Raw genomic sequence first — 19,883 nt, 5'->3', positions numbered from 1 at the left:
ATCAGCATGTCAGAGAGTGTGCTAATCCATGCTATTTAGTTGAGGGCAGCTGAAAAACCGTATTCTTCTCAGAATGCTCCTCCCGAATGTCCTTTTCTGCAGAATGCTAAGGTTAATCAATTAATTTATTTTTATTTCTTTTGGTTTATTGTCCACAGTAGCATTACAGTACTGCAGAGAAGTGTGTTAAACACTACCTATAAAGCGATGTCAGTAATGGTTAATCGTTCTCCAGCGCTAGGTTTCTAGTGATAACCTTACTATCACAGTGTAAACACCAAGAAAACATGTTTGTCACATTTTCATTTGTTTGTTTTGTTACCTGGAATGAATACTCTGCCAACCCCATAGTTTATATGTTCAGGAGGGGCCTGGCCGGGGTGTTATTTACTGGTATTGGCTTTTACGTAGTCATTGTACTTTTATTCTTTTATACTTATATTCTTTTATTGATCGGGCGATTCTGAACGCGGCGATACCAAATATGTGTATGTGGGGTTTATTCTTTATTTTATTTTGAATGGGGCAAAAGGGGGGTGATTTAAACTTTTATATTTTTTTTTCACTTTTTGCTTGCTTCTATAGGCTCCATAGGAGACTAGAAGCAGCAACTATCCGATCGCCTCTGCTACATAGAGATGATCAGCAGATCACCTCTATGTAGCTGAAATGCTCCTGTCAGGACATGACAACCACTGGAGTCTGCTGCATACCCAGGGTTGTCATGCCCACTCATCGGTGACCCGCGATGATGTCACGGGGTCACCGATGGGTGGGGTAAGTGACTCCATTCCGGCACGGCGATGTTAAATGCCGCTGTCAGAGATTGACAGCGGCATTTAACATGTTAACAGCCGCGGGTGGATCGCAATTCTACCCACGGCTGTTGCAGGCACATGTCAGCTGTAAGAATCAGCAGACATGTGCTTGATTCAGTGCGGGCTCAGCGCCGGAGCCCTCACTGAACCGCGGGTGATGGCCTAGGGTGTACCAATACGCCCCGGGCCATTATGGGGTTAAAGAGATCTTATCACAAAATTTTTCATTTTGAACTGGACACATGAAGTAATAATGGCTGCATAGCAAAATAGCATATATATATATATATATATATATATATATATATATATATATATATATATATATATATATATAATATTTAATATATACAGCTCTGCCAAAAATTAAGAGACCACTGCAAAATTTACTTTTTCTCTGATTTTTCTCTTTATAGGTATATTTTTGAGTAAAATGTACATTGTTGTTTTATTCTATAAACTACTGACAACATGTCTCCGAAATGCAAAGCTAAAAATTTTGTATTTATTTGCAGCAAATGAGAAATCGTCAAAATAATAAAAAAGAAGCCGTGCTTTCAGACCTCAAATAATGCAAAGAAAACAAGTTCTTATCCATTTAGAAACAACAATACTCATGTTTTAACCCAGGAAGAGTTCATAAATCAATATTTAGTGGAATAACCATGATTTTTAATCCCAGCTCTCATGCGTCTTGCCATGCTTTCCACCAGTCTTTCACACTGCTTTTGGGTGACCTTATTCCACTCCTGGCACAAAATTGTAAGCAGTTTTTCTTTGATGGCTTGTGATTATCCATCTTCCTCTTGATTACATTCCAGAGGTTTTCAATGGGGTTCAGGTCTGGAGATTGATTGGGCGGGCCATGACAGGGTCTTGATGTGGTGCTCCATCATCCACACATTGATTGACCTAGCTGTGTGGCATGGGGCATTGTCCTGCTGGAAAAAAACAGTCCTCAGAGTTGGGGACCATTGCCTGAGCAGAAGGAAGCAAGTGTTTTTCAAGGATAACCTTGTATACGGCTTGATTTATACGTCCTTCACAAAGATTAACCTGCCCAATTCCAGCCCCAGATCATCACCGATCCTCCACCAAATTTCACAATGGGTGCAAGACACTGTGGCTTGTATGCCTCTCCAGGTCTCCGTCTAACCATTAGACGACCAGGTGTGTTGGGCAAAGCTGAAAATTAGACTCATCAGAGAAGATTACCTTACTCCAGTCCTCTATGGTCCAATCCTTATGGTCTTTGGCAAACTTCAGCCTGGCTCTCCTTTGCTTCTCATTGATGAAAGGCTTTTTTCTAGCTTTACATGACTTGAGGCCTGCCTCTAGGAGCCTGTTACTAACTGTTCTTGCCGTGCACTTCAGCCCAGCTGCCATTTGCCATTCCTTTTGTAGGTCACTTGATGTCATCCTGCAGTTGCTGAGTGACATTCAAATAAGATGATGGGGATTTAGGGGTTTTCTCATTTTCTCTTCTAGTTGCACTTCCTGGGGTTCTTGCAGAGGTACTCACATGGTTCTTGACTAGGCACTGACCACGTCACCAGCTGTCTGGCGACAGTGGGCCTGGGAAGGGCTCTGCCAAAGTCCCCCTTCCATTCACTGGGAGCTTGGTGAAAAGTATCGCCCGCCCTCAAGGGCTTGCCTAGCTCGGCATCTTGTGCCAAGTGCATCTGTGTCTGCGCCTTTGCTGGTTTGGTGCCAGTCTTGCTGAGTCTCTCTGCGTAGCGCATAACAGCATGTAAGAGGCGGTTCTCACGGCTCCCGTCCAGCGGTCTGAGAGTACTATCCTGGCCAATGGACCAGGTCGTGTGAATCGATGTGCCCAACGCTTAATTTAATATATGGGCAACGAATGGAAATTTTAATAAGCAGTAGACTGCAAACATTCTTGTATTTACAATCACTATCTGACAATACCCATTTATGAAGATGTGAATAATATTTTAAATAAACAATGACAGTGTAATTTGTCATATGTTGTTGCTCATCTTAGTTTGTATTTAGGTAATCTTAATGGGGTTGTCTGTGCAAAATGAAAATTTTCAGTAATAAAGGTACAGATCTTACAAAATTCCTGTTTCTTTTTTGACATTTGTAGAAATGGAGTTGTGCAACCTGGAGTCACAGAAGATGAATTATGGAGAGCAAAGTACGTGTATGATTCCGCCTTTCACCCAGATACTGGTGAAAAGATGATTCTTATTGGAAGGATGTCCGCTCAGGTACCAATGAACATGACCATCACAGGATGCATGATGACATTTTACAGGTACGGGTAAATTACTTATTTAAGAAAACTCCTTTTACTGTTGTAGATGTGGGAAAAGAGATTTTTTTTTCTATTATGCTCAAGAATTTTCAGCCTTTTTAAAAGGGGTTGTTCACCTTTAGGGACACATTTTTCTTCTTACTTAAATACATGTATTTTGGACAAAAAAACATTTTGGCAATTGGATTTTAATTAATAACTTTACACCATTTGCCTTCTAAAAGCACTGGGTTGCACTGTCTATTGCTGAGAATGTTTCAGTGAGCTCAATCTGACGGAAGAGTTTGTAAGTCTCATCTCTCTCTTTCTGAGCTCCTTTCTACTCATTCAACCTGCTAAAGCCCCCCTCTGTCATTTTGGTACTTTTATGAAGTCCAGCTTGAGGGTGGACTTCATAGAATATCTTTTTCACTATATAGTGCAATACTGTGGTGTCAGACCATCGAATGATAACTGGATCATGTTGCCTAAGGGAACTAAAAAATAGAGAAAAAAAATATATTTTATATATATATGAAAAAAAAAACTGAAATATAAAAAATTGCATCTTCTTCCTATATGGAATAATAAAAATATGAAAAAGATGAACATATTTGGTGTCTGAGAAAGTCCGGTTTATCAAAATCTAAAATGAATTAACCCTATTGGTAAAACGCAAAATGAGAGAAAAGTCTAAACACAGGAATTGTGGCTTTTTGGCAAAAAAATGCAATAAGAAGCTATAGTCATACTGACCTATACAATCATGATTCCAGGGCGTTTTTACACCAGAATGAACTCTGTAAAAACAAAATATGACAACACACAATAACTTGTGGAAAAACTTTTAGTATAATGAGTAGGTGATTCACTGAATCCTTGCTCATTCTGGGCTTAGTAGTCAAGTAGGCGGTCTTAATCCGTAATTGACAGTCTTACCCCTGTAGATGCGTCACAATAAGCTCCGCACTCCTCAGGTACATTTTCAGATCTTGTATTTATTCCTGGAGTGTGGGTGATTACTTTGATACAAGGTATAGTGGGAAGCAATCTATAGCACCTCCTTTGCAAAAGACCAAGTAACGTGATTATTATTTCAAATCCTCTGTACAAGCTTGTATACAGACATAGCTGTCAATCACCGAGTAGGACCACCCACCTGACAGCCAACCCTAGAATGAGCTGGAGCCCACTGTCCTATTTATCAAGCTCATCCTCTCCTGCCCTAAGATTGCTCCGCATGGACAATGTAAAGGTTCCCTTTATCGGTTTCTTTACAGAACGGTGTTAACTTTAAAAGGCATTTAATGATCTAGTTAGCGTGGGAGTTTTTTCTTTAATGTTTAGTTATTTTTTATAGACATGTCCTTGCTAGTCTATTGAAAACCAAGAAAAGCATGTCAGAATTGATATACCATTGTCTAGCCGCCCATCAAAAAACGACTTAGAGAGCATCACCGATCCTCAGCTTACAATCTTGTGTGATTGCATAGCTTTAACTCCCTGTGGCCTACTCTCTTCATGACTATGACAGTTAGGATATGGTCACACAGAATTTTTCACAGCATTTTTTTCCACATGAAAAACGCTAAGTGTCAGCAGGAAAAAAGCTTCATGTTTTTGGTTATTTTGTTCATGCTGTTTTTTTATGCATTTTGGTTGTGTTTTTTATGCACTCAATTGAATAGTTAAAATATCGCTGCAAAAATGCTGAAAGAATTGACATACTGCGGGTTTTAAAAAAAAAAAAAAATGCACTACAGATCAAACCGCAAGGGAAAAAGAACACCGCCTAAATGAGATTCTCTAAATCTCATTTACTTTGCTGCTACTGTAAACTGTTTTGTTTTTTTCCATACAAAAAAGTGTATGGAAAAAATGCAGTAAAAACAGTGTGAACAATTCCTTAGTTTCTTCCATTGCCATGCTTTTAATTTCTGTAATAATAGATTACAGAAGACTAATGCTCCAGTATCCATCAGGTTAGCAGTAACGCCATAACAAGGCTTTACCTAGATACAGCTCACATTCATGCTCCGTTTTAATTGGGGAGTAAAGTGAGTGGGCATGCAGAAATAGCTGCCAGTCAGTGAATAGGACTGCCTGCTGGACTCTTAAAGCTCCAAAATAGCAGAAATGTCTAGAAACATTTGACAAGTCTTGTCTATTAAAAACTGTATATCAATCTACTTCACTTCTTTTGCTTTATAATGTCTTGGCCAGAGATTGATCCAAATGTTCAAAGTGGCAGGTTCCCTTTAAAGCACCACTTCAGCTTGTTTTCTTTTTTTTAAAATTTTATTTGTGGAGTGGTGTCACTAATCTAAGTTCCCTGCTCCTGCTCCTATTGTTTTACTTAACAGCAGCCGTCTTCATCTGTTATTGGCGCCACTTCGGTAACGCGCCGCCATCTTGTGATTTGCTGGATCACTCCAGTGTTTGCTGGGTGAGGCAGAAGTCACAACTCAATGTACCATATATACTCGAGTATAAATCGACTTTTTCAGCCCATTTTATAGGCTGAAAAAGCCCCCTTCGGCTTATACTTGGGTATATACTTTATAGTATATACATTCCGGTGGTTGGAGGGTTGCGGCAGCGGAGGAGCGGGCACAGGCAGTAGCAGCTGCTGCAGTTACCACGTGTGCCCTCTGCTAAAGGAAAATGCGGGGGTCATGCATACCAGGATGAGGGATGGGGTGCCATGCATACCAGTATTGGGATGAGGGGTGCCATGCATACCAGGATTGGGGATGAGGGGGTCATGCATACAAGGATTGGGGATGAGGGGGCCATGCATGCCAGGATTGGGATGAGGGGTGTCATGCATACCAGGATTGGGGATGAGGGGTGTCATGCATACCAGGATTGGGGATGAGAGGTGTCATGCATACCAGCATTGGGGATGAGGGGTGTCATGCATACCAGCATTGGGGATGAGAGGTGTCATGCATACCAGCATTGGGGATGAGGGGTGTCATGCATACCAGGATTGGGGATGAGAGGTGTCATGCATACCAGGATTGGGGATGAGGGGTGTCATGCATACCAGGATTGGGGATGAGGGGTGTCATGCATACCAGGATTGGGGATGAGGGGTGTCATGCATACCAGGATTGGGGATGAGGGGGCCATGCATACCAGGATTGGGGATGAGCAGGCCATGCATACCAGGATTGGGGATGAGGGTGCCATGCATACCAGGATTGGGGATGAGGGGGCCATGCATACCAGGATTGGGGATGAGGAGGCCATGCATACCAGGATTGGGGATGAGGGGTGTCATGCATACTTGGATTGGGGATGAGGGTGCCATGCATACCAGAATTGGGGATCAGGGGGCCATGCATACCAGGATTGGAGATGAGGACATGCATACCAGGATTGGGGATGAGGGGGCCATACATACCAGGATTGGGGATGAGGGAGCCATGCATAACAGGATGGGGAAATTTACCAGTAGCTGCTGTATTTCCCACCCTAAGCTTATACTCAAGTCAATAAGTTTTCCCAGGTAAAATTAGGTGCCTCTGCTTATACTCTGGTCAGCTTATACTCGTGTATATACGGTAAGACAATGAGAGCCAGAACTAGGGTCTCATAGACATCCATTGAGAGCTTGTGACTGTTAACTCTAACTTCCCATCAGTCAGAAGTTGTGGTCACAAGATGGTGGAGTGGGACCGGAGAGGCCCCTGGAAGAGCTGAAGACTGCGTGTGGTGAGAATAATATTAGGATCAGGGAACTTACATTAGTGGCACCAAAAGGGAAATAGTTTTCCTTGATTTTTGCATGTACAGCTTCAGTGCAGTCAAACACAAATCTGAGTATTTCACATTAAAGTATTTCTTTCTTTTTAATGAATGGTCCTTGTGCACACAATTAAAATAGGTCTTAACAAATGAATTGTACGATTCTAATAGAGTCATGAGACGTCCCTTTCTCAGGTGCAGGAAGAGCAGCCAATACGCGTGCATCTGTCAGGAGAATAAGCGGAGTTCCATATATGAATGCAGCCGGCTCCCAGATGTTCACGTTTGGCCTTTAGATTTGCAGCCTGTAAGCCACGTCAAATAAAAGCTTAAAAATACTGTTTTCTATTTTTAGGACAACGCCCGCCGTGATCTTTTGGCAGTGGATTAACCAGTCGTTTAATGCCATCGTTAACTACACAAATCGGAGTGGAGATGCTCCCATCACTGGAAGGTAGGAGGATGTGTAACACATGGCTCCGCGCCAGCAGCCTCCGCTCCCACTGCTTCGTTACTGTGCCAGTGGAGGACTGGCGTGCGGCCATGTGCGGGAATGAAATGAATGACCTTGTGTCAGGAACACAACAGGCACACAGCGAGCAATACATAGTGTCTGATGGCACAGTGCTTTACCATCTAAAACATTGCGTCTGTGTGGGAAATGACGGAAGGCCTGCAATGGGTTAGGTTAGCTATGCTACGTGAAAGCTGAAAATCCTTCTTTATTGTATTAAATATGATGGTCTCTATGTTACAGCGGAGCCTTTTTACTCCCTGAATTGTGCTACCATGTTATAGACTATAGTAGGGCTTCACGAATACCTTTGGTGGGAGTACTTGTGGGCAAGCTTGAATTGTTGTTCACTTTTCATGATTAGGTAGAGAGCACATACCTGTCCCATATCTTTTTTTGGCAAATTTTCCTCTAGGCCAAAAAGTGAAGAATTGCCACTTTTTTGGCACCCTGACCCTTCTCTCTATTGAGACTGTTACTAGTAATGTACCCCAGATGCTTTCTGTTGGTATTCTGCATGTGTCTTACGGATTTCTCCATGAACGACACGTCTTGTGTTCCTTTATTCAGCATGTTCCTGAATTAGGGCTCATAACCTAGCCTGGAATAGCTAGTGTGTCCTGCAGAGAGGTGTCCATTGATCGTACTACTGCGTCTAACCATTTTCTAACACTGCCATTGAATCCTTGCTATTAATATTGTGCAGTCAGCAATGGGTTCCCTAGCTCCATACATCCTTCATTGCTGCTAAGATACCCTATAATACAGTAATATGGATGTTGTAATATTTATGCTTTAAGATTATTGTGTGGTTTGGTTAAGAGGACTTGTCACAAGGTCAAATGTGTTTTCCAAGATTTTTCTCTTATTCTATTCCCACTACTCCAGGCAAAAAAGTATTTTTTTATTTATTTTTTTATTTTTATTTATTAATCCACCATTTGGTTCCAGATATATGGATTTTTTTAGTGCTATGTTTTAACGGCATTACCAAAGGGGTGTGGCTCAGATTATATGGGGCGTGTCTTTAGCTTGCTCTGTATTATTACCCTGTGAGCCACTTGGTAATGACCATTAATATTAGCATTAAATATCTCTGAAACTGTATGGCACTGTAGAACAAAAACCAAATGACTTGGAAGCAGTGGGAATAAAATAAGAGAGCTGTGCTTTAATCCACGATCTAATGGCCATGTGCAATAAAGATTTTTTTAAAAATATAGGCCTTAAACCTATATCCATCTGCAGATGTGGGAGGCAGTAACTGCGTTAACATAGTGCCTATGCAATCTAAGTATCACCTTCACTTTCCTTATTGACATTTCTTGACATGGTTTCATGCTGTTCCCCTACATGTGCAAACACTTTTACCTCTTGTTGTTTTAGCCAACTGGGAACAGCTTATGTTTCTGCCACCACAGGTGCTGTTGCCACAGCTCTAGGACTTAACGCACTAACCAAGGTACTTCATGTGTTCCTACTTATATTATGGCTCGATTTACTAATGATCCATTTCATCACCACTCCTAACATTTCATGTCCAGCAGGTGATGCCTGATACAGGGAACCTGAAAATTGGTCTTGAGAACTGTTAAGATTCCCGAGTATATATGCAGCTTTGTTTAGGTGTAATGTCAATTTTTTTTCTTTTACCGTAGTTTCTTTTGTTTTTTCTTCAAAATGATGTGACTGTTGTTCCATTCTGTAGTATGACTTGGAAGAAGATCTACACCATTTCTTAAAGAGCGTCTAAACTTTTTGATATAGAATTATTGATCAGTCTTTGCAAAGTTATCAATCTTTGTAATATACTCTATTACCTAACATCTTGCTTCCTTTTCTGTTAAACTCCATGCTGAAAGTGATGTTTCAGCTGCCTTGTTCATGCACTTAGTAGCTGATTGGAACTGCAGATTTAGCAATTTTCTGTTCAATGTTATGCTAGAGTAGCAATTCACTCGGGATAATAGGTAAAGCTAAAAACTGCAACTGACCCTGCTGGTTCTTGTACAAACTAGAGATCTGGATCCTACTGTCCTTAGTGGTTCCTGCGTGAGCTGAGATAGCCCTAACTACAGACTAGAAGATGGCAACTCAAACCTATGCTGCCCGAAAGGCCGTCGAGCGCTCAATGTTCCTCGTAAAGTACTGGAGGGCAGAGCAGAGTGTGAATTGCCTACAGAAAGGAAAGTGTGCTAAAAAGCAAAAGATCCGAGAGTGAGTAAAATAAACCATGAAATACAAAGTAAAGAATAAAGTGCGTACTGTTATATAATATTCAGCCTACTTCCTAAAAAGAAACAGAAGATAGGTGCAGAGTACAGGACTGAAACAGCAAGGAGAAAAACCCTAGCTTGAATTTCACTAACTGGCTTTAAACTAAAGCAGCATGGCTGGACATCCAAAAGAGATTATCACCAGCCAGAAATGCCAGCAGGGAGAAAGAATATAAAGCCGCATCTGAAAGGTGATAGGGCAGACAAATGAAAACACCTGTGTAATGCTAAACAGACTGCTGCCAGAATAACAGAATCTAAACACCCAGAGAAAAGGTGTGTCTGCTGTGACTCGGCGGCCAGAGACACCAACCACAAAACACAGGCTCAAGGGTTCGAACCCAAGAGCATGACATACTGTTTGAGCTTCTTTGCTCCCTTCCCTTATGCTCAAAGAGGGAGGGTGTAAAGAGTATCTAAGCCGTGCGGAGGTGGAGAGAGAAGCTCACACTGGAGTACAGATAGATATGTGCTAGACCTGCAGGTGCATGAACAAGGCAGCTGAAACAGCACCTCCAGCTTGGAGTTTGGGAGAAAAAGAATCAACGCAAGATAATGGAGTATAACTCTGCAAAATACTGATAATGACCAGGAGAGACTAGTGTCCTTCTCTTCAGTCGGCAAGGAAGGCTTTGGATACTTTCATGTATGCCTCACAGGCTGTATCTTCTGTCTTCTAGTACGTTCTGCTGCCCCGAGGCTTTGCTTATGATGTGGGTTCACTATGTGACTGCTCACAATCTTACTTTGAACTATAAAACATCCTATTTCTGTTTCAAAATATAGGGTATGCATTTTGAATGTTTGGTTGCAAATCGAGTTTTCCATTGTAAGGATTATTTCAAACAATGTACTAAATATTTATAAGTGACACATTGCATTGTATATATCCACAGCAGTATAAAGAATGGGGGATTGGGACAAGCTATGGATCTTTTGAATCTGACATATGACAATATCTTCTTTTTTTTTCTGCATTTTTAGCACGTTTCACCGCTAATAGGAAGATTTGTTCCTTTTGCTGCTGTAGCTGCTGCTAATTGTATCAACATCCCATTAATGAGACAACGGTAAGAAGCATCATGTTTTCAGTAGGTAGATTAGGTCTTTGTTAGCAGGGCTGTAGTTTCCTTTAGGCTGATTAGTGATCACTTTGGTCAGCTTTAGGTCCCTCTCTTCCTGCTTAATCAATAGAAGATATTTTTGTAGGTCAGTTCTAACAGTACTTCATCAGTGAAGTGGTAGCTTCACACAAATACAGTCATTCAATCTGTAGATTGTCTGTGCCACAAATCTGTACGTTTAGTCGAACAAACGATCCCATCTGCAAGAAGTGGCATACTGGACACATAACTCCCATTTTTAAAGAAGCCCTTCCACAAAGAGTTTTTTTTAATGTATGTAATGTAGTGTATATGTGTTGTTATACTCACCTACCGCCACCTTCTCTGGGATGCAGCACCGTTCTGCTCCTCTTCTCAGTGACATCACTGCTCTTCAGACTATCCAGCTCACTCTTTGCTTGAGCCGGAAGTCTCTTTAATGCAAGCCTATAGAGCTTTGTTCAGACGTGCCATAGACAAAGATTCATAACTCAGCAAATACATTGTAAAAGCCACTTCCAAATCACACGGAATGTGGCGTGACCCGGAGAGTCTGCAGAGTGGTGATGTCACTGAGAAGAGGAGAAGAACAGCGCTGGACACCAGAGAAAGAGGCAATAGGTGAGTATATTAACACACACACACACTAAACTATATGCACATATGTACAGATTTATTAAAAAAAAAATCTTCAAAGCTTTTTTAAGGAATTTTCACAGGGTTAAGCCCCACATACACATTAGACTAATGTCCATAAAGTGGGTGCCAGCCGGCTGTGGATCGCTAATGTCCGATTTCGGACTGCCTATTGCATTGTTATCCCGGAGATAAACCACTGGCCAGTATGTCACCCATCGGCTTTCTTATAGAAAAAACAGGAGCGTTCGGTTGAGATGGCTAGCGGGCGAAAGATCGGCTGAAGCATCGTTTGGAGGACATCCATCTAATGTTTATAACTAGCTTGAATCTGTGAATGGTATTTCTTCAATCTCGCACAAGTAGGATCTATTAAGCGTCTGCTTATTAGATATTTTGCATTTTCAAAACTGTTATATAAAAGAATCACACTAGTTAGAGTATTGAAACATCAGAAAAAAACGCTCAAAATAAATCTCAACACTAAAATTGCAGAATCCCTATCATTATATACACTGTGTTCCAAATTATTATGCAAATAATATTTTCTCAGATTTTCCCAAATTACCTATATGAATTGCAGTCATTGTAATTTTCCAGTCAAATAACTATTAGAGTACAATTGAAAGGTTTTTGTACAAACTGCCTATGATAACAGTATATTTAAAAAAAAAATAAAAAACTCAAACTGCACTCAAAATGCATGTTCCAAATTATTATGCACAGCAGAGTTTTCAACATTTTCATTTTAATAAAGAACAAAAAAATGGTCATTTTTGAAATTATAAGCATTAGCAGGTTATTACAAACTGAAATCAAACAGTTTTCAACACAAAACTTTATTCTAGGTGATGTAACATTTGCACATAGGACCCCTTGTTCGAAAGGAGCTTTTGAACTCTCTCGTCCATTGAATTTGTCAGGTTTTGGATGGTTTCTGCTTCAATTGTTTTGCATGAGGACAGAATACCCTCCCAGAGCTGTTGCTTAGATGTGAACTGCCTCCCGCCATCATAGACACTCCTTTTGATGATGCTCCAGAGGTTCTCAATGGGGTTGAGGTCAGGGGAGCATGGGGGCCACACCATTAAGTTTGTCCCCTTTTATGCCAACAGCAGCCAGAGATGCAAATGTGTTATGTGCAGCATGAGACGGGGCATTATCATGCATGAAATGATCTCGATGGTCCAGATGGATGGAGTGGAGGATGGCTGGTTGATGGACACCCCATGCAAACACGGCTACGGCGCCAACAAGGAGGAGGTGGAGTAATGTTTTGGGCTGGAATCATGGGGAGAGAGATTGTCGGCCCTTTTAGGATCCCTGAAGGGGTAAAGATGAACTCCATAATGTATGTTGAGTTTCTCAAACAGCACTTCCTTCCATGGTTCAAGAAGAAGAACCGTGCATTCCGCAGCAAGATCATTTTCATGCATGATAATGCCCCGTCTCATGCTGCACATAACACATCTGCATCTCTGGCTGCTATGGGCATAAAAGGGGACAAACTTATGGTGTGGCCCCCATGCTCCCCTGACCTCAACCCCATTGAGAACCTCTGGAGCATCATCAAAAGGAGTGTCTATGATGGCGGGAGGCAGTTCACATCTAAGCAACAGCTCTGGGAGGGTATTCTGTCCTCATGCAAAACAATTGAAGCAGAAACCATCCAAAACCTGACAAATTCAATGGACGAGAGAGTTCAGAAGCTCCTTTCGAACAAGGGGTCCTATGTGCAAATGTAACATCACCTAGAATAAAGTTTTGTGTTGAAAACTGTTTGATTTCAGTTTGTAATAACCTGCTAATGCTTATAATTTCAAAAATGACCATTTTTTTGTTCTTTATTAAAATAAAAAGGTTGAAAACTCTGCTGTGCATAATAATTTGGAACATGCATTTTGAGTGCAGTTTGAGTGTTTTATTTTTTAAAAAATATACTGTTATCATAGGCAGTTTGTACAAAAACCTTTCAATTGTACTCTAATAGTTATTTGACTGGAAAATTACAATGACTGCAATTCATATAGGTAATTTGGGAAAATCTGAGAAAATATTATTTGCATAATAATTTGGAACACAGTGTAATTAGGAAGGTCCACTAATTACGTCTGCTCTGTCTTCTATCCTTGGGCTTATGAAATACCACAGTATATTGCTGTTTTTCTGCCTGTAGTTTATTAGTGCCCTGTAGTCATATATGTGGCCCAGAACTGACACCCTACACCAGGGGTCGGCAACCTTTTTATGCTGCTTGCTTTGGAATTATGCATAATGTTATTGTGCAGACTGTGTACTTGTGGCTATTTTGGCACTTGTGTTTGCAGCCTATGTAGTTGCCATTTCCTACACTTTATTTGGATACCTAAATGACATCAAGCTCCCTGATTTATTTAACATAAACCGGATTCGTCACCAGGGCAGACTAATATCTTTTAGCACTTAAATGTATTTACTTATAGTGCCTTGAAAAAGTATTCATACCCCATAAACATTTTCATATTTTTTCACGTTACGCTCACAAACTTATATGTATTTTATTGGGATTTTATGTGATATACTAACACAAAGTAGCAAGTATTTGTGAAGTGTAAAGGAAATCCTACATGGTTTCCTAACTATTTTAAAAATGTAAATCTGAAACTTGTGATGTGCATTTGTATTCAGCCCCTCCGAGTCAATACTTTGGTGGACCACTTTTCGCTGCAGTTACTGCTTCACGTCTTTGGGGTATGTCACTACCTGCTTTGCAGATCTAGAGGCTGAATGCTTTGCCCATTCTTCTGTGCAAACTAGCTCTGGCTCAGTGAGATTGGATTTCCACCACACAGAGCGCTTTGCATTTAGCCCAAAAAGTTCTATTTTGGTCTCATTTGACCAGAGCACCTTCTTCCACATGCTAGCTATGTCCCCTTCATGGTATGTGGAAGGAAGGTGCTATGATCAGATAAGACAAAAGTAGAACTTTTTGGGTTAAATGCAAACCACAATGATTGGGAGAAAACTAACACTGCACATCACCCTCAAAACACCATCCCCACCGACGAACATGGTGGTGGCAGCACAATGCTGTGGGGATGCTTTTCTTCAATAGGGACATGGAATCTGGTCAGAGCTGATGGGAAGATGGATGGTGCCAAATACAGGGCAATCCTGGAATAAAGGCTGCAAACGACTTGAGACTGGGGCATAGGTTCATTTTTCACAGGATAACGACCCTAAAGATACTGCAAAAACTACAATGGAATCGTTTAGATCAAAGCATTATTCATATATTTTAATGACTCAGTCAAAGTCCAGATCTAAATCCCATTGAGGATCTGTGGTAAGACTTGAAAATTGCTTCTCACAGACGCCTCCATCCAATCTCACTGAGCTAGAGCGCGTTTACAAAGAAGAATAGGCAAAAATTTCAGTCTCTAGATGTGCAAAGCTGGTAGAGATGTACCCAAAAATACATACAGCAGCAATTGCAGCAAAAGGTGGTCCAACAAAGTATTGACTCAGGGGGGTCTCTATACAAATGCATGTCACAATTTTTAGGTTTATATTTTTTTAAATATTTAGAATATCATGTCCCATTTCCTTTACACGTCACAAATACTTGCAACTTTGTGTTAGTATGTCAGATAAAATCCCAATAAAATACATTTAAGTTGTAGGTGTAACATGCAAACATTCATGAGGTATGAATACTTTTTTAAGGCACTGTGTTAACCAGTTCAAGACAAGGCCATTTTTTTCCGTACATGCAGTTTAAAGAGCTGTACATTTTTTTTTCTAATTATTTTTGCATCTTTTTTGGTGATACATTGGGTTGCATTTTTATGTTATTTTCATGCTCTTGCTTTTATTTTTTTGCCGATATCAGGAATTATTAGTGGGGAAAATAAGATATAAATGTCTGCTAGTGACAACCATTTGGATTGGTCGTGGCTTTTATTTTTTACTTGCTATTTATTTATTTTTCATCTATTTTACTCAATCTGTCCCCATAAGGTCATAAAAAACCTTTTGGGGGACATTTTGAAATTTTAAATATTTTTTTTTTATTTGATTTCAACTGTAACTGGGACTGTAATATTCGCCTGGGTCAGGAGGATCACTATGGGAGTACTTTTTTGGGCACTATGCTATACTGTTAAATACATGGTATGACTGTTGCTGCTGCATGAAGCCCACCCAACCATCACTCACATTCCCATTGTGTACCACATTTACCAGAGTTTGCTGACCCTTACTCTAGAGTCTGCTGACCCTTACTCTAGAGTCTGCAAAGCAGTCTGTCTGGTACCTGCGGCTCTGAACATAGGCTAACACTGGAGTATTTAAGATGGAATGGCCATATACAGTAACAACATTTTTTTTGTATTGCATGTCACAGGGAATTAAAGTATGGCATTCCTGTCACAGATGAAAATGGAAACCGGATTGGAGAATCTGCCAACGCTGCTAAACAAGCCATCACTCAGGTGGTCATCTCTAGGATCCTTATGGCTGCTCCAGGCATGGGTAAGTATTACATGAACATGCATTAATGCCACGGTTTTTGGTCCCAATTTCGTGTCATAGGGAGAGTGCTGAAAAGTAGTAGAGCCCTCTCACTATTACCAGTATTATTTGCAGGTTGCATGCAGGTGGGTAGAGAAAAAAGTCATGTCAGAAACGGGGCTAGGATTTGACAACTTCTTCTGTACGGCCCAGTAACATGCAACAGTAGTTGTCACTGCTTATAGGGTCATGTAGATATAGTATGTAGAGCACCTTCTCAACATTTAGGAGGCCAGAGTGAGACAAATAATAGCCGTTGTTGTTATATAACACTATTAGCTCCATTTTGCTTTTCATAGAAGATATGCTTTTTTTTTTTAAGACATTAACTATGTATTTAAAGGCGTATTCCCATTTCCAAGATCCTATCCCAGTATGTAGTAAGTGTAGCAATAATATTTCTACTTGGAGATATTTGCTGCTGTTCTTCTGATTCGCTATGTTGCTTGCCCCATGTTCAGGGCATAGCAGTAGCTTAGGTATCCATGGTTACGACCATTGATATAGTGACAGATAGTTAGTTGTTAGTGGTCGTAACCATGGATACCTAAGCTACTGCAATGCCCTGCACATGGGTTAAGCGACATAGCAAATCAGAAGAACTATACTACATTTCTAATTGGAGGCATTTGCTGTTAATAATAATAATAATATTATTACGCCCACTACATCTTGGGATAGGATTTTGGAGATAAGAATACCCCTTTAAGGGATTATCAGGAAACGAAAACCCATTGTCATATACAGGGCTGTGGAGTTGGTAAGCTAAACCTCCGACTCCTCAATTTCCCGGACTCCGACTCCCTCATACTTGGCTCATGTTTAAGTGATAAATTTACTGTAGTAAAATGGTAACATCAGGCTTTTCATCACCATTATGATACATAATTAAGCTATTTCCTGTTCACTCTAGCAGTTCTGAGATGAGTGCAGGCAATCCTTCCCAGTGTCTTTTTCCTCTGATCTGTAGAGCAGGAGCTTCACTACTGTGCATGTACATAAAGTGCAGCACAGATTCATCTCAACTAAAAGATTAGATCCTTACATCAGGAATAGAACAGACCTGTATAGGACATTTCATAACTTTCCCAAATTCTTATGAAAAAATATTCAGCACATACTGCATTGTACTACTGTACCAATTTATTATATATTTTTATACTGACTCCACTAAAATGGACACCAACTCCACGACTCCAACTACACAGCACTGGTCATATATCCCATAAGAATGCAGAGCCAGTTGAGCAGGGGTCCATTGCTCAGGCTCATCATCTTTATGCCAGGCTTGGAAGCATTAAAAATAGTGTCTTTTTTTTCTGAAGGGCCTGCTCTGTCCTCCATTGCTTTGAATCATTTTTCTATGTACTTCTCCATTTATCATGTGGGGGTGCTGCAGGAAAATTTAACACTTACTGTCAGGATTCCACACTCATTGCTGGAGGTCCCAATGGGAGATGGTTTCTCATTTGGGTTTATTACAGAGTATCACTGTAAGCACTGTGTGTAGAACAGCTTTATGCCACACAGTAGACCTAGCTATACATCTGTTATAAGGAATTTGCTGTATTTTCTGAGAGCACCATAATGTAGGAGCTGAGACCCTGATGACAGTGATGTCACATACTGGGCTGCCTTGTGCTGTTTTAATACAATCAGTGTTTTATCACCAGGAGATTATCACTAGAGGACAACTGGCCTCGTGCATCTCAGTCCAACCACACTCCCAGCGCTGATTATCAGCTGTCTGTCACTATACAATGTACATAGAAAGCTGTGGCGTGGATGAGCTTATACACAATTCAGTATTCTGAGATCTGCTAGATCTGCAGCAGAGAAAACTGGGATTCTTATCATATCTGCTGCACCCAGTAAGCTAAGTAATACATCACTGGAATCAGGGTCTTTATCCTTACATCATACTGTTGTCAGATTACATAGCAGAAACCTGTTGACAGATTCCCTTTTATCTATAAATGTTGGTAATCTTTGTAATAACGTATAGTATTAAAGCACCACTCCAGTGTTTTTTTATTGCAGCACTGGAGTGGTTCTTTAAATCTAAGTCTCCTGCCCCCTGTCTGATACCCTCCAGCGTCTTCATCTGTTACCACCACCGCTCCCATCGATCTTCCTCAGTTTGTGACCTGCCGGCTGCTACAGTATTTTATGGAGCTGCTCTGAGGTCACAACTCAATACAAGTCTATGAGAACCTTGTTCTGGCTCTCATAGATTTGCATTGAGAGCTTGTGCCATAGCTTCTGAGTTCTGGCCAGTCAGAAGCTGCGCTTACAAGGTGGCTCCACGAGATCAGAGTGGCACTACATGAAGGTGAAGATGCGAAGGGTGAGTATAAGACAAGGGGGCAGAGGACTTAGATTTAAAGCGCCACTCCAGCGCTGAAAAAAAAATGCTGGAGTGGTGCCGTAAACATGCGAAAGTGTAATCACAGAACCTACTGATATCCAAATGTTTCCTTTCTCCTCATTTACAGCAATTCCCCCATTTATAATGAACAGTTTGGAAAAGAAAGCTTTCCTCAAGGTAATAGTGCCAGCTTGTTCCATGTACATTAGTCGCGTCAAGTTTGCTAGCCTTCATATCTGATCCCAGTTTGCATTTCTTTTTGTATTTAGCGCTTTCCATGGATGAGTGCCCCTATACAAGTAGGATTAGTGGGATTCTGGTAAGTCGTTGTGGTATTTTGATCTCTGTATAATGGTCTCTTATGAATAGATATGTCAGGAGTCACAGCGGCATGAGTGGAAAATCCAGACCATAAAACAATGTTTTTTTTATTACATTTTGCAAGTTTCTCATATTTATTTCTTGTACATCTCTGAGTTTGTAAATTAATAGAATATAGTAATGTTAGAAATGCTTCTTGACAGTTCTAAGGTAACATGTTTAACATCTTTTTTTCCTCATTTTCCCCTTTCTCTCCTTTTTTTTTTATTATTTTTAGCTTGGTTTTTGCAACACCACTTTGCTGTGCATTATTTCCACAGAACAGGTAAGAGTCATTTTAGACACTTTCTTCTTCTTCAATACTATGTTGCATTTCATGGAGGCGATGCCACTGGTTCCTCTGGCCCACATGTATCAAAAATGGCATAATCTGCACCAAATCATAAGTGTACTTACTTTAACTCCGCCACTTCATATCTATCCAGTAGCCCATCCAAGCGATACATGTGGTGCCGATTCACTATATGGTAAAACTGACCTGGCTGTATGATTCTCTATACTGCCAAACATGCATATTTTTGGAAGGGTTTTTATTAGGTGGTGAAAAAAAACAACAGAAATTTATAAAAAATAAAATTTGCTTCTGTCGCCATATTCCAAGACCCATGACATTTTCAATTTTTGGTTGATGGGGCTGTGTGAGGGCTTATTTTTTTGTGCATTTGTACGTTTTTATTGGTACCATTTTGTGGTAGACACAATGTTTTGATCGCCTTTTATTGCCGTGGCCAAAAAACCGTAATTCAGCCATTTCAATCTATTTTCTCACTATGCCGTTTGCTGATCAGGTTAATACATTTTATATTTTGATATATCTGACGTTTGCGGACGTAGCAATACCAAATATGTTTTTTTTTTTTTTATTTCTATATTTTTAATGGAGGCAAAAAAGGGTGATTTTAACATTTTATGGGGGGGTTATATTTTTTAAAAACTTTTTTTTTACTTTCTACTCTGCTTGATTTCTTCTGCTGTACATAGCAATAGTACAGTATTGCTATGTATAGCGAAAATCATGGTCTCCTATGAAAGCAGGCTGGCTTTCACATGATCATCATCATGACAGACACAAAGGTCTTCGGCAGACCCCCGGCCATCATGACAACCCATCAGTGCCTCAAAATCGCACATAGAATTACAAGCCCCCCTGCCGCGCGCTGTAAATGCCGCTGTCAGAGATTGACAGCAGTGTTTAACAGATTAACTGCCACTGACGGAGCTCC

The 19,883-nt window shown here is 40.5% G+C and overlaps 1 protein-coding gene across 4 annotated transcripts in view; it reads left to right on the top strand.

Moving 5' to 3' along the window:
• The window catches only part of SFXN1 (sideroflexin 1), a 43,644-nt gene that overhangs the window by 15,488 nt on the left and 8,273 nt on the right, over positions 1-19,883 (top strand). For all 4 annotated transcript variants that reach the window (XM_073651292.1, XM_073651293.1, XM_073651294.1 and 1 more), the window contains 8 exons: positions 2,929-3,099; positions 7,187-7,285; positions 8,732-8,807; positions 10,606-10,691; positions 15,745-15,872; positions 18,407-18,456; positions 18,549-18,598; positions 18,878-18,925. In XM_073651292.1, the coding sequence (XP_073507393.1) occupies positions 2,929-3,099; positions 7,187-7,285; positions 8,732-8,807; positions 10,606-10,691; positions 15,745-15,872; positions 18,407-18,456; positions 18,549-18,598; positions 18,878-18,925 (708 nt within the window). The remainder of the gene's footprint in view (positions 1-2,928; positions 3,100-7,186; positions 7,286-8,731; positions 8,808-10,605; positions 10,692-15,744; positions 15,873-18,406; positions 18,457-18,548; positions 18,599-18,877; positions 18,926-19,883) is intronic.

Source organism: Phyllobates terribilis, unplaced genomic scaffold, assembly GCF_046119375.1.
Source record: "Phyllobates terribilis strain yellow unplaced genomic scaffold, ASM4611937v1 Scaffold_11__3_contigs__length_659146591, whole genome shotgun sequence".
NCBI lineage: Eukaryota > Metazoa > Chordata > Amphibia > Anura > Dendrobatidae > Phyllobates > Phyllobates terribilis.
This window is presented reverse-complemented; position numbering and strand designations above follow the sequence as displayed.